Source organism: Lemur catta, chromosome 15 (genome assembly GCF_020740605.2).
Source record: "Lemur catta isolate mLemCat1 chromosome 15, mLemCat1.pri, whole genome shotgun sequence".
In the NCBI taxonomy this organism is placed as follows: Eukaryota; Metazoa; Chordata; class Mammalia; order Primates; family Lemuridae; genus Lemur; species Lemur catta.
In genome coordinates, this window is record NC_059142.1 from 47,247,339 (window position 1) to 47,265,064 (window position 17,726).

Consider the following 17,726-nt stretch of genomic DNA (forward strand, 5'->3'; position numbering starts at 1 on the left):
TAATCTTGATAAGTGCCAAAAAAAGACATTTAACCTTTGTGTGCTGGCTATTTCCATATGCAAAGATTTAAGAAAAGGTTCTGAAATGAAACTTAACGTGTTACCAACAGATTTCAGAGAAAGCACTTGAGTCAAGAATTTTGCTTAAAAGCCTTCAAGTTGAAAACTCTCAAATGCCTTTCCCTCCCTTACCAAGAACTCAGGTTTCTTTTCTTCCTTACTTCTCTCCACTTAAAAATCCCCACCTTATTTCTCCAGCTATTTTCTACCACACTGGTTTTTTTTTTTTTTTTTTTTTGAGACAGGGTCTCACTATGTTGCACAGGCTGGTCTCGAACTCCTGGGCTCAAGTGATCCTCCTGCCTTGGCCTCCCAAAGGGCTGGGATTACAGGTGGGAGCCACTGTGCCCAGCCTGACCACACTGCTTTATATGGACTTCAGTAGATCATCAAAACAGGTGATCAGGAAGAAATAAACTCTTCCTTCTCATAAACTTAAGAAAGCACTTTATTTGTTTCATCTGTTAAAAAAATTAATTAGTGCTTAATAGTTTAGATACAAAGACAAAAATAAAACATTGTTCTGAATGAATGCAGCAACCTCCACCTCCCTGGGAATAATTAATTGAATAGACAGATCTGCATCGTCATGCAAGGAACCTCTTTGTTTATTTACTCATTTCATACATAGTCAGGAAACAGACACTTATGAGCACTTTTCTACCAACCACCGTCTTTTTGACCAGGGCTTACAGCCATGAACAGCGCTGACACGGTCTCTGCTCTCACAGGCTAGAAAACCTGGGAATTCAAGGGGGGACTCTGCTAATTGCTAATACCCCGACACCTACTGAACAAGATTTTATATTTTTAAAGAGACTGTATTGCTTATTTAAGAATAATCCTTTCTTCAACAAAGAAAACACTACACGGAAAAATCTTTAAGGGTTAACTGGGAAAAAGAATGGGAGTGTGAGACTGAACAGCTGGCCTGTCAGGAAAGCCCGTGGGGACGGCAGGAGAAAGCATTTTACTGACCCCGAGGCCCACACTTTGTCCTCGTGCATCTCTTGTTCAGAAACATTACCAGCATCTGCAGTGAACGCCACTGTTTAGAGCCACATCCAGAAGAGGCGCTCTTCTGGTTTAAGGTCCCCCTGCTGTAGCTCATGGGACAGTTTCGAGCCACAGGATGAGTCATCCCTGCTGGTGCCCAGCTGCACCCCAGGGGAGCAGATGCACCTAGGCAGTCAGTGGCCGACATTCTGGAAGCATGAACCAAAGGACCAGGGAAGATAAACCCCTAAAGCAAGCATATGGGGCAGACTCTCTTTACAAAATCCCTAGGCCTGAGCGTTAAAATTCTCATTAGAGTTTAATGCTGATTTTAAATACATTCCTCTTTAAAGACATCCATCTTTTTCTCCAGTCCCCGTCAGCAGAAGCCTTGAAACCCCGAGGGATCTCCCCCACTTACTTGCCGGTTCAGCCTTATGGACAAGATGTTGCTAGAGTAGCTGTAATTGCAGATCTCTGTCCCTTTCTTGAAGTGATACACATTCATTTGCCGCGGTTTGGTGTGACTGACCACCACCACCAGGCTGCTGGAGAAGAGGCGCTCCACGATGTAGACGTCCGGGATTTCATCTGGGAGGGCAGGCGGCAGCGAGGTTAAGCGTGGCTCAGGGATGGAGAAGGACTCCAGCCTCCACAAGGCCGGGTGCAGCGCAGGCCAGGTTTGGAGAATGTTCTCCAGGTCTTGCTGACCGGGGGCTAATACCATGACAATGATCCACCCTGGCCCACCCTCCAGGGGAGCTTTCTGCATGGGGGAGTCACCCCTCCAGGCCCTAGGGCTCCCCTGCTGGCTCTGCAAAACACATTTGGAAGGTCTGGACAATCTCAATCTACCCTTTCCCTGTGAGAGATTTCAAAGGAGTGCCTTCTCGGCTGGGAGCCTCTGTTTTCAGAATTCTTCTTGTCCTGCTAGAGGGGGTACCACTTTAGGGGGTGACAGTCCCATAGTTAAATCTATACCCCCCCTTCTCCATCTTGCTGTGCTCCTCAGCTCTCTCTGGAATCCCCTTCCTGTTGAAAACAACCTGGGCATCAGTATTATACCAGGGAAGAACTTCTGTACTTAGGAAGAAGGCAAATTGGTAAGTCTCCTAGCACCCACAGGTTGAGGCCTTGGTGTCTTTTTGTACTTGGGCAAGTCCCACAGGGAACAACATGAGACAGATAGCAAAATATTAACAAAAATGGTATAATAAAAATAACATCTTGCAAATAAATTAGGAGCCCAATATATTATTTACCAAACCACTTTCTTTCCAGGAAGCCCAAAGGTTGTATATTCTTCACTATCATGATGGCATAAACTATTAGCCTGAGAAAATAAGAAAGTCACATATCTAAGCTGAATTACTTATAATATTCACTAGAAGTACTATAACATCTTTGATATGCACTATGTAAATAGGATAGTGTTGTCTTATTAAAACAAGAAAAATACTTCCCTGAGTGAATGAATGTTACTAATATTCTACATTGCTAATATAATGGCAAAAAGAAGTCACAAGTGACCTTTTGGTTTGACAATTATAAAAATTAATGACTATGCATATAAGTATATGGAAAAGTACCAATAATATGATTTCAAACAAAAGATTTCATGATATAAAAAAATGTTATTTAAGCTATTGCCAAATCTTAATAAGTGCTTCATTGTGGATTTTAAGCAAGTGGTTAATAGTTATGTTTAAATCTGAAAAATACTGACTCCTTAAGTTTAATGGTTAAGGGAGGGAAAAACAGAGAGCTCAGAAGCACCACAGATTAAAGTCTAGAGGAAGGATTTGGTGTCCCTGAGATGTCACACACACACACTTACTGCTTCCATGGACTTGGTCCAGTTGCTCCACAGAACTCAAAGAAAACAGCTTATAACCGGCTTTGGTTCCAATTGCTAGGGATCTGTGGAAGATAATGACAGCATGAGAATGACGACAGGTACTGTATTCCAACCACAGATCTGTCTGAAAATAGACAGCCCCTGCCCCCAGCCTTATAAGGTACAGGTAAACATACATCTTCAGGAGCTTAGACCCTGGGTAACTTCCTAAATGGTGAAGCATGCCTTGACAGGCAGGCAGGTACAGTAAAAGGAAAAAGGTCAAAGGCAACTAAAAAAAAAAAAAAAAAGGTACAATGGTCAAGAGAAGTGAAACTGCATGAGCCCTGCCACAAAATGTCAAACCTGCCAGACATCATGTTTTTCCAGCTGGGCAGATATAGGAAAAATGGAATCTTTAGGAATATTCATAATAGCTCTACTTCCAACACAATTAGGGGGTCTTCTTGTTCTTCGAGAGGCACTTTACCAAGAGGTAAATTATTTTTTCTTTCTTTCTTTCATGACTTTTTTTTTTTTTGCTTAAAAAAAGAAATATACATTCATAGTAGGCATAGTAGGTCATCAGTAGGTAAAATTTAATAGATCCTTTCTTTCATCAGTTTCCATGAAAATATCCCAGATACTTCATACCAGTAGGTGTCAGCCCTGGCTGTACATTAAGCTCAATTGGGAAGTTTAATCAAAAAATATATTTTTTCAAGTTCAGGTACTCTAATGAGTAGCCAAGGTTGAGAACTCTGCTTTCTACCATGTTCTACAAAGCTATCACCACGACCAACAAACAAAATAAAACTAAACATTTGTCTGGGATAATGTAGCTTAAAAAAAAAAACAAAAAAACAAAAACCCTTATTTTCTTAATTTTTTTTTTAACTTTTCAACCAATAGATAAACCTGAATCCAGGTTTCCTTGGCCTTGTGATGAAAGTGAATATCAAAGTCAACTTTGGTCAGCTGCTGGGAATCCCCACCCAGCTCTCTCACGCTTTGCCTTCAACATTACGAGATGACCGGAATCTGACATGGAGCACACCCAGAATGAGCAGTGTGACCCGGAGCAATGCCACCCCAGGAAAATGGGATGTCACAGCTGGAATGAACCTTACAATGGTTTAGTCCAACTTCCTCCTTATAAAACGAATATATGCCAAAGGTGAGATCCATTCTCAAGGAAGCATACATATACTAAAATAAGCAACTTACTACGACAAGCTTAAATGGCCAAGGCTCTTGTTTCACTACCCTAAAAAAGAAGAAGGGCACATGATTTTCCCTGGATTTTTTTTTCTACCCAAGCATTTGTTCTTCTCTGAGACACAGGGATAGGCAAATACAGTCAATTTTTAATCAGCAAGGTAGCTAGTTATGTCCCTTAGCCCTCCAACCTGCTGAGTAGCTAATCTGGTGTGTTAGACATTTGCTGAACAGCAGGTGTGCAGTTAGAAGCGGGGTTTGGTGTCTAGGACCACGGTCTTAACGATGACAGATGGCAATCGGAAAAGTAAGCCCAGAGCATCTTAAAACTTCAAAATGTACTCTGTAGTGATTACTATTTTTAAACTTCCTTCATATAAACTTTTTCACAAACATATATAGCCTTGTTTAGTTGCAAACTGAGGTTTGTAAAGCTTGCAAGTAAGGAAAACAAATACTATAACTACAGTCTTACAACATTAACCCAAAGAGTTTGAAATTTAAAGTAATTTTCAAACATAAGCCCTTCTCTTGGGACACAAGAATTTTATATATGAGAAAATGGCAGGGTGATCAGCATTATGTTTTAAATGATTGATCAATGGTCATAAATCACTGGATCAAGGAATTCAAACTTAGACCTTATTTCATCCATACGGCCTTTCTGTAGAAACAAAATTCTCCTCACCACTCATGGGAATGGAGTTTGATATCACTAATCAAATTTTAAAATGTACTCAAAGTGTCTAGCACAGTGCCAAGCATGTCTTTACCCACTTTCCCCGTAAATACTAGATCCCAAACCCAGCTTACATTTATAGAAAAAGGCACATCGATACACCTAAATGTATTCAGTAAGGGGCTTGACTTATTTTAAAAACCAATGTCATACCCTCTGTGGCTCAAAGCAACTGACTGTGACAAGAACTTTTATTTATAGGCGAGACAGAGCTGCCCAGCAGAGCCTTTATCCAAGAAAACAGAACTAACAGTAGGGAGTAAGGAAATTAACTTTCAAAGCACCCTACAGTTTTGAAAATAACATTCTTATCCAATTGCTGTAGAAAGCTGGGATTTTGTATTATTTAATAACTAGAGTAAAAATTAACATGATTTTTCCCCAATCTAATAACATTAAAAAGCAGAACTTAGAATATTTACTAACTATAAGCAAACTAATTCCCCTTCTTAATTTGTGTTCTTTTCTTTTTTCTTTCTTTCATTTATTTATTTATTTATTTATTTATTGAGACAGTCTTGCTCTGTTGCCTGGGCAGGAATGCCATGGAGTCAGCCTGGCTCACAGCGTCCTCAAACTCCTGGGCTTAAGCGACCCTCCTGTCTCAGCCTCCCAAGTAGCTGAGACTACAGGTGCACACCACCACACCAGTCTAATTTTTTCTATTTAGTAAAAATCGGGGGTCTCTTGCTCAGGCTAGTCTTGAACTCCTGAGCTCAAGGGATCCTCCCACCTTGGCCTCCCAGAGTGCTAGGATTGCAGGCATGAGCCGCTGCGCCTGGCCACTTCAGTTCAGTTGGGAAGGAAAACATCACCCAGGCATTTCAACAGCCATGCCTTCTTGCAAAATGTTTCTTACAAAACATTGGGATTTTATCTATACCATAATTTTTATAAACTGCAGGTCTCAACCCATGAGTGGATCCTAAAAACAATACAGGGGATCACAGCAGCTTTAAAAAAAAAAGACAGAAAATACCAGAGAGTATTGCACATAATATTTTGTGAGTGGTATGTGTATATGGGCATTGGGTGATGTTGTAATAGGTATTTTTTATCGTGGCTTGTGGTCAAGAAAAGCTTGAAAGTCACTCATCTAACCAAGCTGTTGAGCTACTCGATTACATGATTACACATACAGTTTTTTCAAACAAAGGCATATTGTTCAGCACAGGGTGTTTTTAAACAGAAACACAAAGGGAATGGAAGCCAGGGTTGCTTGTGGTACACGATGGCCTTAATTACCCCACTGAATGTTCAATATTAGCATAGTTCAGTCACTGGCAGCCAAGGCACCAGCCTGAAGCTGACTTCAAACAAGGAACACAACAGAAACTGGTACAGCAGGAAGTAGGAAACTGGGAAGTGGTCATCCCTGCCTGATGCTCGGGGTGCACATTCCAAAGAGATTATTCCATATGGTCCCTAGAGCTGGCTTCCATGAAAAGTGGGAAAGAAACAGGCGTTTGCTTCTAAAAGAATCCTGCAGATGCCTGAAACACACAGTTTAGCAATCCCGGGCTCTCTGGCCAAAGCCCAAATGTGAACATCAAGTAAAACATTAAAAATTCACTCAAAAACAACAGGGTGGAGCTCCTGTTTCCTGGAGAGAGAGTGGTCTGTGCCCTGGAAAGGGCTCTTGGACTCTGAGAAGGAGATTCTGCCTGGCTGGGTGGGCGATGTGAAAACAGAGAGAAAGGTTTCCTACACCCAGAGCGGGCAGGCAAGATGCCCCGCGCTGGGGCTGGGACAGGGGCTGGCCTGGCCACAGGGATAGGCTGCCTCTTTGTCCGAGGCCCTGCCCAGATGCCACGTTGAGATGCTCAAGGACAAATGGGAAAGTTTTTCCCTTACTCCCATCTTCCTGGCCCCAACTACACAGTTTTGGGTCAACTTGCTACTTCCTCCTCCCCTCCCATCTCTTTGTTTTGGCCACTGCCCCTCCTTTCCAGACCCCCACTTGGGTCACTAGCTTCCCCACCGCCCTCCTCTCCCCGTCGTCCGCAGCCTTCTCAGCCCCTCTGCCTTTGCTCACTCCCTTCCTCGCCCCCGGGCCGACCCCTCCTGGCTCTCGGCTGGCGGTGGGGACCTGGGGGGATCAAACCCACTGTAGGGGCGGGGGAGGCTAACAAGATCCCATCCTGCCGGACACAGCCCCCGGCGGTCCCCTCGAGGCCCTCCTGGGGCGCAGGCCCGCGACTCTCTTGCCACAAGTTGCGTACAGGACAACACCCCTTGGTCACGACTTTCGTCCCCCACGTCCCTGGCAGGGCCTGGCGCCGCGGCTTACGTGCAGTCCTGGTTGAAAGAGAAGCAGCTGAGCGCTGCCTTGACCCTGCCCGGGGGGGCGTCCGCGGCTTCGGCCTCCATCGGGGGCTCGACCCGGGAAGCCGCAGCTCCGAGCCGGCGACAGCCACCTCAGCAGCCCGCCCGCGCCGGCTCCGCGGGCCCGGTCATCGGGCCCTCCCCTCCCCGCCCTAGTGCCGCCCCAGTCCCGCCCCAGCTCTGCCCCCTAGCCCCGCCCAGTCCCGGCTTCGCCCCGCCCCTCCGGCTGGAGCACCAGAACGGAGCCGCTGACAGGGCGGGGCCCCTACTGCCCGCTACCATTGGCCACGAGCCCAGGTCGCGGCGGGCGGTGCAGCCCCCTTGGCCAATCCTCGGTGGCTATGGGCGGAACCGCCCTGCTGGAGACCCGCCCCCGACTTAACGACGCGGCTGGCCATTGGGCTAAGGCCGTGACGCAAAGGCTGCTGGACACGAGGTGGTGTTTTCATAGCCAGAGCCGACCCGCCGAGGGGGAGAAGGGAAGAGTGAGTGTGGCTGGCGCGGGGTGTGCCGGTTCCAGTGGGGCGTCTGCGTCCGGGCCGCCGCGAGGGGACAGGCGGACGCGCTAGCTCCTCCTCCATCTAAACTCCTGCCATGTGGGACTCTCACAGAGTTGAGTAAGAGAGCGTTAGACGCCAAAGCCCCACCCTTTTGTAGAGTCCTCAAGCTGCTTTGAGAAAAGTTCCTAAAACGAGGCTGCCACAGCCAGATAGGAAGTTATCCATTGCGGGCGGTTGAGAACTCTTACCACAAGCCAAGCACTGTATTAACTATGTATATTATCTTGTTGAATTCTTATAAAATCTTGTGTGAAAAATATAACTGTGTCCAATTTACAGAAGAGGCAGTCAAAGCCCTGACCGGCAACACAATTTGTCTAAAATATAATAACAGTAGATGATAGAATGCCTATTTGTCTGCTTTCAAGACCTGTGCACTGACCCTGCTAAACTGTGTTTGACAAGACTATGTGATCCGTAGCTGAGAAAAATGAAAAAAAAATGAAAAATGAAAGAAAATGTGTACAGGACGGTGAAGTTTATGAAAACGGTTAAGTCTTGAAGACATAGCACAATGCAAAACTCACATAGAGATAAATCTTGATAAAAGATCCCCTTTCCCAAGGTAAGTACTGTACGTATTACCATAGAGAATTATCATCAACACAGTTTATGAATCAGGAGCTCTTCTAGCTTTGGATTTATGTAATACCTGATGAATTTTTAGTTAATGTGTTTTCAAATTTTGAGATGAAATGATAATTATTGTTATCCGGCAGCATTTCAAATCGGCCTAATTCAAATTTACCTAGTTGGTGACAAAGCTATGTATATGTTTTTAAACCTGTGTACGTGTATATTTGGACCTGGAGTGGATGAGCAAAGAGCAGTATTTCACTTAAACTTTTCTGATTGAATTTCAGGTTTGGGTTTTCTGAGATGCAAATGTAAGTTTCTTTTCTCAACTCTGTTATATTTTCTCTCCACCAATGTAAAAAAAATAGCTCAGTTCCAAGATGCACAGATGCTGATTGCTCTTTAGCCGATTGTGAGGTGTTGTATAAACCATTGGAAGTGAGAAAAAACTGCTGTTTAGATGCTTTAACTGGATCATCTTTGTAACCTTTCAGATCAAAGGTGCTTTCCCCTCTACCCCCAGCTCAGTCAAATGTCACAGTCCTTTCTGCTCTATTTAGAAAACCAAAACTGGCGTCCTAAGTGCTAGGTTGTTGGAAGAATTGCATGAAGTGCACAATGAGGTTTTTAAAGTGGAAGCTGTTATCAGTTTGTTATTAAGAGTTTGGGCTTTATGGGGTAGAGCTGGTAGCTGATGTTAGTTTTTGAGCAGGAGTGTTTCCTGATAAACCGGTGTCTTAGGCAGATAAACTCAGCCAGGGTGTGTAGAATAAATTAGAAGTGGAGAAAGGCCTTGAAGTCTTTAGGGGACTAATGTGAAATTCTGGGAGTGAAGGGAAAGGAAAGACTAGACTAACATGATGGAACTGATGTCAGAAAGGCTAGGACAAATCCAAGAGATGTTTTGAGGCAGTGGTGTCTAATAGAAAGATAATATGAGCCATAAATGTGAGCTCCATATATAATTTTAGATGTTTTAGAAGATTAAAAAGGTAAAAAGAAATGGGCAAATTAATTTGAATAATATGTTTTATTTAATCTAATGTGTCAAAATTATTATTTCAATATAAAGGTAATCAATATAAAATTACTAATCTGTTAATTTAGATTTTTTTTAGACCTAAATATTTAAAAGCCAAGTGTGTTTTTCGCTTACAGCATGTCTCAGTTCTCATGAGCCACACTGAGGTGCTCATGTGGCTGTGGCCACCTTATTACTCAGTAGAGTCTTGAGGGACTAAATGGCAGGGCTTGGCGACTGATGGGGAAGGGGGAGGGGCAGGGGAGAAGAGGGCAGAGTCAAAACCTGGTTTCACGGTTAGGAAGAGGGAAGCCTCTGCTTCCAATTGCAGCCAGGAAAAAAAAGAAAGAAAAAAAAAAAAAGAAAGAGGGAAGCCTATTGTGCTACATTTAGAAACCAGATCTTTGGGCAGGTATTTAGGAAGATGTATTTCATTTCAGACATGTTGCGGTAGCGGCAGAACTGAATACTCCCTGGAATTGGGGTTCAGGTCTAGACATCTGGGAATGGAAGAAAACTGGTCACCTGCCCAGCCTTGCCCTTCCTGTGAATGATCCTGCTTATGTGTGTCCTGTTGGGTTAACGGTCCCTGGCCCCACCACCCTTGTGGAGATAACACCCCAGGGCTGCCTCATCTGATTTTATTTTTCCCAAGGCAATATGTAAGTCTGTATTTTTATATAAATCTATATCTATTTTTATATAAATCTATATTTTTATGTGAATTTTTAAGATGTTGACAATTAATTTTTATTTTCAAAAAATACCATATGGGCCAAACTAAATACATCAGCTGGCTGGCTGTGGTTTGTGAATGGCCAGCTTGTGATTTCTGTTAGAGGCATAAGCAGCTGCTTTGAGGGGCTCCACCCTCAAAGAAAATTCCCAGAAATCCATTAGGTATAAAAACACAAGGACAAGGTTATAAATAAATTCAGAGGTACTGAATTCATTTAATGTCAGGCTGATTTTTTTTTTCAAGTTCTAGCTCTAAGTTCTGTGGGAAAGAACATGCCTGATTTGAATGTTGGGCTTGTGGTATACTAATTCATCCACATTCTTGCAACAGCAATTTTACTACTAAATAACAACAGCAAAGGGTACGGGGGTGGGGGGCCGGGTGCATGGGATACAACACTCTTCTGTAATGGGAACAAGATTTCAGCTTTTTCTCATTCTTCTAGGTGAAACTCCTAAATGTCCATTATTTCTCAGAAAATAGTAAATCAGCAAAATCTGGGAGAATAAAGCTGGGCTCTGGGAATTAAAAACATCTTTGTTAATACAAAATTGCAGGCCACAACTCAGCTAATAGGAAGACTTCCTATTTGTGTAACAATCAGGTTGTAATTTTAAAATGCTGATTAGGGCATGTGCAGGGCATTAACAGGGGAAGCTGGAAATGAGACATCCTGTCTGATGCAACTTGCATGTCACCCAATATGGTTGTTCATGACACCCTACTGTCTATAATTAGAGTAACTACTAGGTGAACAAACACCACTCCTGTCCTGTTCTTCTTTTTATAAAATCCATACTATTTTTATAAAGCCAAGTCACAGGAAATAATCTCCTTTTTCTCTTCTGATGTCTCAACACTTAGAACGTGAACTGGAAAAAAGTTGAACCATAATGGACCGTGTCTGGTAGCACTTTGAGAAAGGGTAAAGGAAGAATAACCTTGGGACAATGAAGGTGGGAGAGAGGAAAGGGTGATGTCTCACTATGTGAAAGAAGCTCAAGGAGTCAAGTCAACCAGATGGTTCCAGAGTGGAAGGCGAGGGGTTGGGCTGTAGGGTGATTTCTGGGAAAGGAGACCTGATTAGGAAACAGCGAGTCCCCAGCCCCAGGTATGGCTGGGCCACAGGCACAAGTGGGCTTTTTTGTTTCTACTTATAGGCACAGTCTGTATGGAATAGCCTGGCTACAGTGAGTGAACAGTCCCCATTATGTGCCCTTGCTCCTAAAATGGAACCATTATTTTTGGATTTATTGATTAAAAAGGGAGAGGCAGGGAGCAAAAACCAATGCCCATTCTAATATTCCTTGACATATATTTCCTCTCAAGAGTCAGAAACAATGGTATTTCACTAAAGAGTGACTTGGTGTCTTTATCTTTCTTCTTTCCCCTCATCTGTCTTATTTTTGTTTCCAGAATAATCTTCCTAAAACACCCATGCAAATTACAGGTTCTCAGTAAATACTTGCTGATAGGCTGATGCTCATGCATGAAGACAATAGCTTTCCACGTGTGCATTTGCTGACATACCTTGAGCTAAGGGTTTATTACCCAAGACAATGTAGAGGCATTCAATCATAGAGTTTTTATTCATTGAGACATCCTCAGACTGGCCAGGAATACAGAAACAGGTTCAGCAGGTCAGCCAATCACCCTGATTCAAGTTTTGGAGTTTAATTACAGGTGATATCTGGAAATGGAAAACAAAGCTTTGTAGAAAGCTTGGTTTGGAGCCTCATATATCTTCTCATTTAAGGCTGACCACATCTGTCTGGTCCAGGAATTTTTATCCTCATCACACAGCTGCGTAAACCCAAGTTGAGAGATGTTGACTAAGTTGCCAAGGGTCCTAGGACAGTTTTGTGATGGAGACATAGTTTATGCTCAGTCCCTTCCACTGGATGGCCATTCCATGCTGCCTCTCAGACTGCTTTGGCTAAAGGCTAGAAATAGAATTGGCATCTCAACCTGTGCTTTATCCTATAAAGGGACAGACGGGCAAGAGGTAGAGAGAAAGAGGTAGGATTGTGCCAAGTGGGCCACAGGCCAAATAGAAGGGGAGGGGGTGTGTGGAGTCCTGCAGCTTTTCAGAGAGGACCAGTGCTTTGCCAAGGGTACTACTAGAAATACTTAAAAGCATCATTTGCTCCTAAGCAGAGGGTTAGCCTGCGCCCAGGGTGGGCATGGGCTAGTTGGTAAGTGGTGCCATTTGACTTTAGGCTTCTTTCTAGTCTAGAGATGGTGTGGGGAGTGGTAGCCATTCCTCAGAATTCATCACTTCTGGAAAGAAGGTGATTTCAAAGGCTTGCAGGGTCGGGGATGGGGGAGCGGCTGAGAAGCTCAAAAATCATGGTGAACATTGCCATCTAGTGGTCTGAGATATTTAATTCCAGGGTGGTTGGGTGGACTTTGCAGGAAAGGTGAGTTTGGGTGGTAAGGTATGGATGGCTGGTCCTGAAGCCCTGCAATAAGAGTCCCTGGGGCCCTCTCATGTGTCTTCCAAAACCTCTTTACTGTCTATAAATGGAAAACACAGAGGCCTCCCTCACTACTTTCGTTGTAGGAGGAGAAGTTTGGAAGGGGTTTGGGTATCCATTCATTCAACACATTTCTGTCATGTGCCTATTTTGTGCTGGTCACAGTTCCAGGTCCTAGGGATACGCCACTAGATGAAATAAACAAAAAAACCCGCCCACCTAGGCAGAGAGACCATACACAAGAAAAATAAGATGTTTAGTATCTTAGATGGTGATAAGTGCTAAGAAAAAAATAAAGCAGTGAAAGGATGTTTGGGAGTGTTGGGAATGGGTGGAGGATAGATTTTGCACAGGGTGATCAGGGAAGGCTTCACTGGAAGTTTCCATCTGAACAAAGACCTGAGAGAGAAGGGAGCAAGTTATGCAGTTGCTTGGGGAAGAGCATTTGGGGCCCCGGAAGCACAAGTGCTCATGGAATAGCGAGGAGGCGGGGCAGCCAGCGGAGTAGAGGGAAGAAGGGAAAGAGGGCAGAGAGGTTGTATGGAGGCTGGGGCGGGGGCATGAGAAACCACTGGGAGTTCTGACTTATATTGGAAGAGACTCACTCAGGCAGCTGTGTTGAAAAGAAATTGAAGGCGTCTTGGGATATTCACAATTCACTTTAGCATGTTAAAAGCTCCAGAAACCCCAGTATTATGTTTATTTAAAATTGTGTAACAAGTACTTTCCAGGCTCATTTAAAGATAGACCCCTTTCTTCTAGGAACTCCCAGTGAGCCCTGCTGAGCGGGCTGTGACATTCTGGACAGTCACAAACAAGGCCAACGCAAGGCCGACCCAAACCAGTATTTAACCCAAGGCCATGACACAGGCTGCAAAGTTACTGACATTGAGTGACTAATTTTTTCTTATCAACTCCTTCCTGAGACCCACTCCATTCCTCCACTTCCTGAACAAAGATTTCTGAGATACCCAATGATTAAACCACCCTGCTTCATGACACATCCCATCCTGACCTGATTCCTGTTTTTCCTACCCTTCCCACCTTAGAATCACTTAACACAAACCGTGCAAAAAGCCCTTTCCCACGGCCTCTTACTGAATCATCTCATAGTTCATTTGATATGCACACCCTCTTGCCGCAATAGGCTAATAAAACCAGCATTGGCAAGGTTCATTCCCCTTGTACTCTACCTTTGGGTGTTATCTGAACTAGTGTTTCCTAGAACAAAGTCTAAGGACAGCCAGATGAAATGATTACTTCCTACTGTAAAATCCTGTGGGTCTAAAAGCTGAGACATTTCAGCCCACCTAAAATGTCTTGTGTACCAATTGGAAAACAGTGCATTATAAACAAAAAGGGTGAGGACTATATTGTTAAATATTTAAAAAATAGGAAGTGTGTACTATTTTTATAAATTGCCTCTTGTCTCTCTGGTCCCTCATGCTGCTAATGCTTTTGGCTGAATGTTTGTGCTATAGGCTCTCTTGGTTTGATCAGGGCTGAATACCCTTCCCTTCTGCCAGGGACCTCCTTGGACTTTCTCAAGCAATGCACAAGTGTCTGGAGAAAGACAAGACTGGTTCTAGGCAGAACAGAGTATTTTCTCAGCTTGCTTGAGTTGTAGCGAGAGTGTAAGCGATGGTGACCCACAAAATCAGACTTGCATCTTTGCAAGCTCTTTGCTGCAGCAGCAGGGATGCATGAGAGGGTTGGTTGAATAGAGGCAGAGGCCAGGTGAGCTGCGGGTGCGTCAGTCCAAGTCATAGAGCTGGACTCAGGTGCTAGCTGGAGGATGGAGGTAGGATCTGTAGGACTCAGTGCTCTATTAGATGAGAGAATGAGGAGAGGTGGGTCTGCACGTGGAATGGTTGTCAGTGTCACTTGGGTTTCCTTAGGCCTCACTGGCTTCTAAGTGCAAACAGGGCTGTGTTACCAGTTACCCAAATTTCACTGGCTCTTTCCTCTACCTTCTATAGGACATTCAGCTCCCTTCAAAGCCCTTCCCAATAATTCCTGGGAGTCCCTGGAAGTGCCTGATACATGCAGGGACCTGCCTTGCAGGAAGCCTTGCTCCTGCTGCTGTGGGCCCTTGAAAGTGATGCCTCATTACTGCCACCTGTTGGTGTCCATGGTGACAACACTGAAGTTTTATTTTCAGTATCTCTTTCTGCTTTTATGGAAATGATCCTATATATTTTCTTCTATCTATGTCGATGTGGAGAATTACATTGAGCACTTTTTTACAGCATTGAAATTTACATAAAATTAACCATTTTAAAATGAACAATCCAGTGGCATTTAGTGCATTCACAATGTTGTGCAACTATCATCTCTATCTATTTCCAAAACATTTCTGTCACTCAAAAAGAAAATCCCACACCCATTAAGCAGTTGCTGTCCATCCCTCTTCCCCCACCTCGTGACAACCACCAATCTGCTTCCTGTTTCTGTGAATTTTTCCTATTCTGGATATTTCACATAAAAGGAATCATACAATACATGACCTTTTGTGTTGGGCTACTTTCCCTTAGCATGATATTGTCAAGGTTCATCCATGTGGTAGCATATATAAGCATTTCATTTCTTTTTTAAAGAGTAATAATATTACATTGAATATGTATACCACAACTTTATTCATTCATCAGCTGATGGACATTTAGATGGTTTACACCTTTTGGCTATTGTGAGTATTCTGAACATGTGTGTACATGTACTTATTTGGATACCTGTTTCCATTCTTGTAAGAATTCTCTGGAATCCTCGGAGTAGCATTGCTGGGTCATATGGTAATTCTATGTTTAACTTTTTGAGGAACTGCAAACTGTTTTCCACAGTGGCTGAATCATTTTACATTCCCCTAACAATCTATGGGGACTCCAATCTACACATTCTTGCCAACACTTGTTATTTTCTATTTGTGTTCTTGTTTTTTAAATTATTGTAGCCATCCTTGTGGGTGTAAAGAACACCGAAGTTTTATGTGATGCCTGCAAACTGCAAACCCAGTAGCGGTGGGTCCCCCAGCGTCCTTACTGAGTCAAAGCCATACTATATTCTCAAGGCCTCTGTGCCCATTGTGGGTCACATTTTTGGCACTTGTCCAACAAAGCCTTGTATCGTATAGGAACATACTGAACTTTGACAAAGAGCTCTCTTCATGAAGCTCAAATGGGAGTCCATGTGGCCCTGTCAAAGAATCAATATCTGAAGCAGACTCCTGACTTCCCTCGCTAGCCTGTTCTTTTTTTTTTTTTTTTTTTTTTGAGACAGAGTCTCGTTTTGTTGCCTGGGCTAGAGTGAGTGTGGTGGTGTCAGCCTAGCTCACAGCAACCTCAAACTCCTGGGCTTAAACGATCCTACTGCCTCAGCTCCCGAGTAGCTGGGACTACAGGCATGCACCACCATGCCTGGCTAATTTTTTCTATATATATATTTTAGTTGGCCAGATAATTTCTTTCTATTTTTAGTAGAGACGGGGTCTCAGTCTTGCTCAGGCTGGTCTCGAACTCCTGAGCTCAAGCAATCCACCTGCCTCGGCCTCCCAGAGTGCTAGGATTATAGGTGTGAGCCACCGCGCCCGGCCTGTTCTTTTTTTTTTTTTTAATTTCAAAATATTAAGGGGGTACAAATGTTTTTGTTCCATGGCTTGAGTCAGGGCCATAAGTGTGCCTATCAGCTCAATAGTCTTCATTGTACCCGTTAGATTGGTTTTTGTCCCTCCCTGCCTCCCCCACCCCCACTTGATTTCCAGTGATTTTTACTTCCCTCTGTGCACTTGTGTGCCCATTGGTTAGTTACAATTTATTGGAGAATACATGTGGTGTTTGTTTTTCCATTCTTGAGATACTTCACTTAGGATAATGGTCTCCAGTTCCTTCCAAATTGCTGCAAAAGGCTTTAATTCATCCTTTTTTATGTCTGAGTAGTACTCCATGGTATATACACGTACCACATTTGTTAATCCACTCATGAATTGATGGGCACTTGGGTTGATTCCAGATCTTTGTAATTGTGAATTGTGTTGCAGTCAACATTTGAGTGCAGGTGTCTTTTTGATTAAATGACTTTTTTTCCTTTGGGTAGATACCCAGTAGTGGGATTGTTGGATCAAATGGTAGGTCTACTTGTAGTTTTTTAAGAAAGCTCAATACTGTTTTCTATAGGGGTTGTAATAATTTGCGGTCCCACCAACAGTGTATAAGCGTTCCTTTCTCCGCATCCATGCCAGCATCTATTTTTTTTTTTTTTGGACTTCTTAATAAAAGCCACTCTAACAGGAGTAAGGTGATATCTCATTGTGGCTTTAATTTGCATTTCCTTGATGATTAGTGATGTTGAGCATTTTTTCATGTCTGTTCTTTCCAATTTTATCTTTATTCTCCTGACCACCAGTTCTTTGGCTACACTGGGACATGGTCGCATCCAAGCTTAGCTTCAGCCTGGGGACCTCTACTATGCAGGATCTTGTTAGCGTGAAGAGGCCAGTCACACAGGTGACACAGAAAGATAAAGCTTGGTCCCTTTGATTGTGAAGATCCTGTGTGACACCAAAGAGGGCATGTCTCGGAGGCAGTTGATATCTGTATCTGGGGCTGAGGGTAGATATATGGGCTTGAGAGAGAGCTCCAGGAGTCACTGGGGAAGATGTAGTAGCTGAAGCTGTGAGAGGAAGTAGGATGTAATGGAAAATGTGTCAGTTGGTGAAGAACTGGAATGAAATGTCCTGGTTTGACGTTTGGAGTATTCCTTTAATTTTAGGAACACTATCAGAAAAGAGGCTGACTTGTGAGTTGAGCTGGCTGCAGCAGCTCTAAATCACACGTTGCTGATGAGTGAGAACCTCTGTTATAAATGGAAATGTGAACTGGTGGATGCTCATTGGCTAAAGCTGAATACACCAGTTTATTTTGGTACCTATTATGCCCATGATCTCCTATTTTCTTTATTGATTGCAAATACGCACAAGGAATTAAAAGCTGGTTTGCTTTCCAAAAACATGACTGAATGCTTTCACTGCTAGATATCTAAAGTGAATGCAGATTGGACTTTTTAAAATTATTTCTCTGAGGTCATAAATGTACTTTGGTGGGCTTGTAATTTTTTATGAAAGTTCAGTTCCAGAGACTATTTATGAACTGTTAGGAAAAACATCAAGCAGACAAGACATATCTCAAA

At 43.3% G+C, this 17,726-nt stretch overlaps 1 protein-coding gene and 1 long non-coding RNA gene across 3 annotated transcripts in view; one reads left to right on the top strand and one right to left on the bottom strand.

Annotated features, from left to right (window-relative positions):
* The window catches only part of WIPI1 (WD repeat domain, phosphoinositide interacting 1), a 27,410-nt gene extending 20,104 nt beyond the window's left edge, over positions 1 to 7,306 (bottom strand). For both annotated transcript variants that reach the window (XR_006739437.1, XM_045569513.1), the window contains exons 1-3: positions 7,141 to 7,306; positions 2,894 to 2,976; positions 1,478 to 1,647 (exon numbers count right to left, since the gene is read on the bottom strand). Coding sequence is in view for 1 of the 2 variants with exons in the window: in XM_045569513.1 (XP_045425469.1) it covers positions 1,478 to 1,647; positions 2,894 to 2,976; positions 7,141 to 7,220 (333 nt within the window). In the remaining variant the exon portion in view is untranslated. The remainder of the gene's footprint in view (positions 1 to 1,477; positions 1,648 to 2,893; positions 2,977 to 7,140) is intronic.
* LOC123650614 lies at positions 3,879 to 9,988 on the top strand. Its single transcript, XR_006739438.1, has 3 exons — positions 3,879 to 4,070; positions 8,599 to 8,622; positions 9,773 to 9,988. It is a non-coding gene; the product is annotated as an uncharacterized LOC123650614 (long non-coding RNA).
* Positions 9,989 to 17,726: the final 7,738 nt, after the last annotated feature.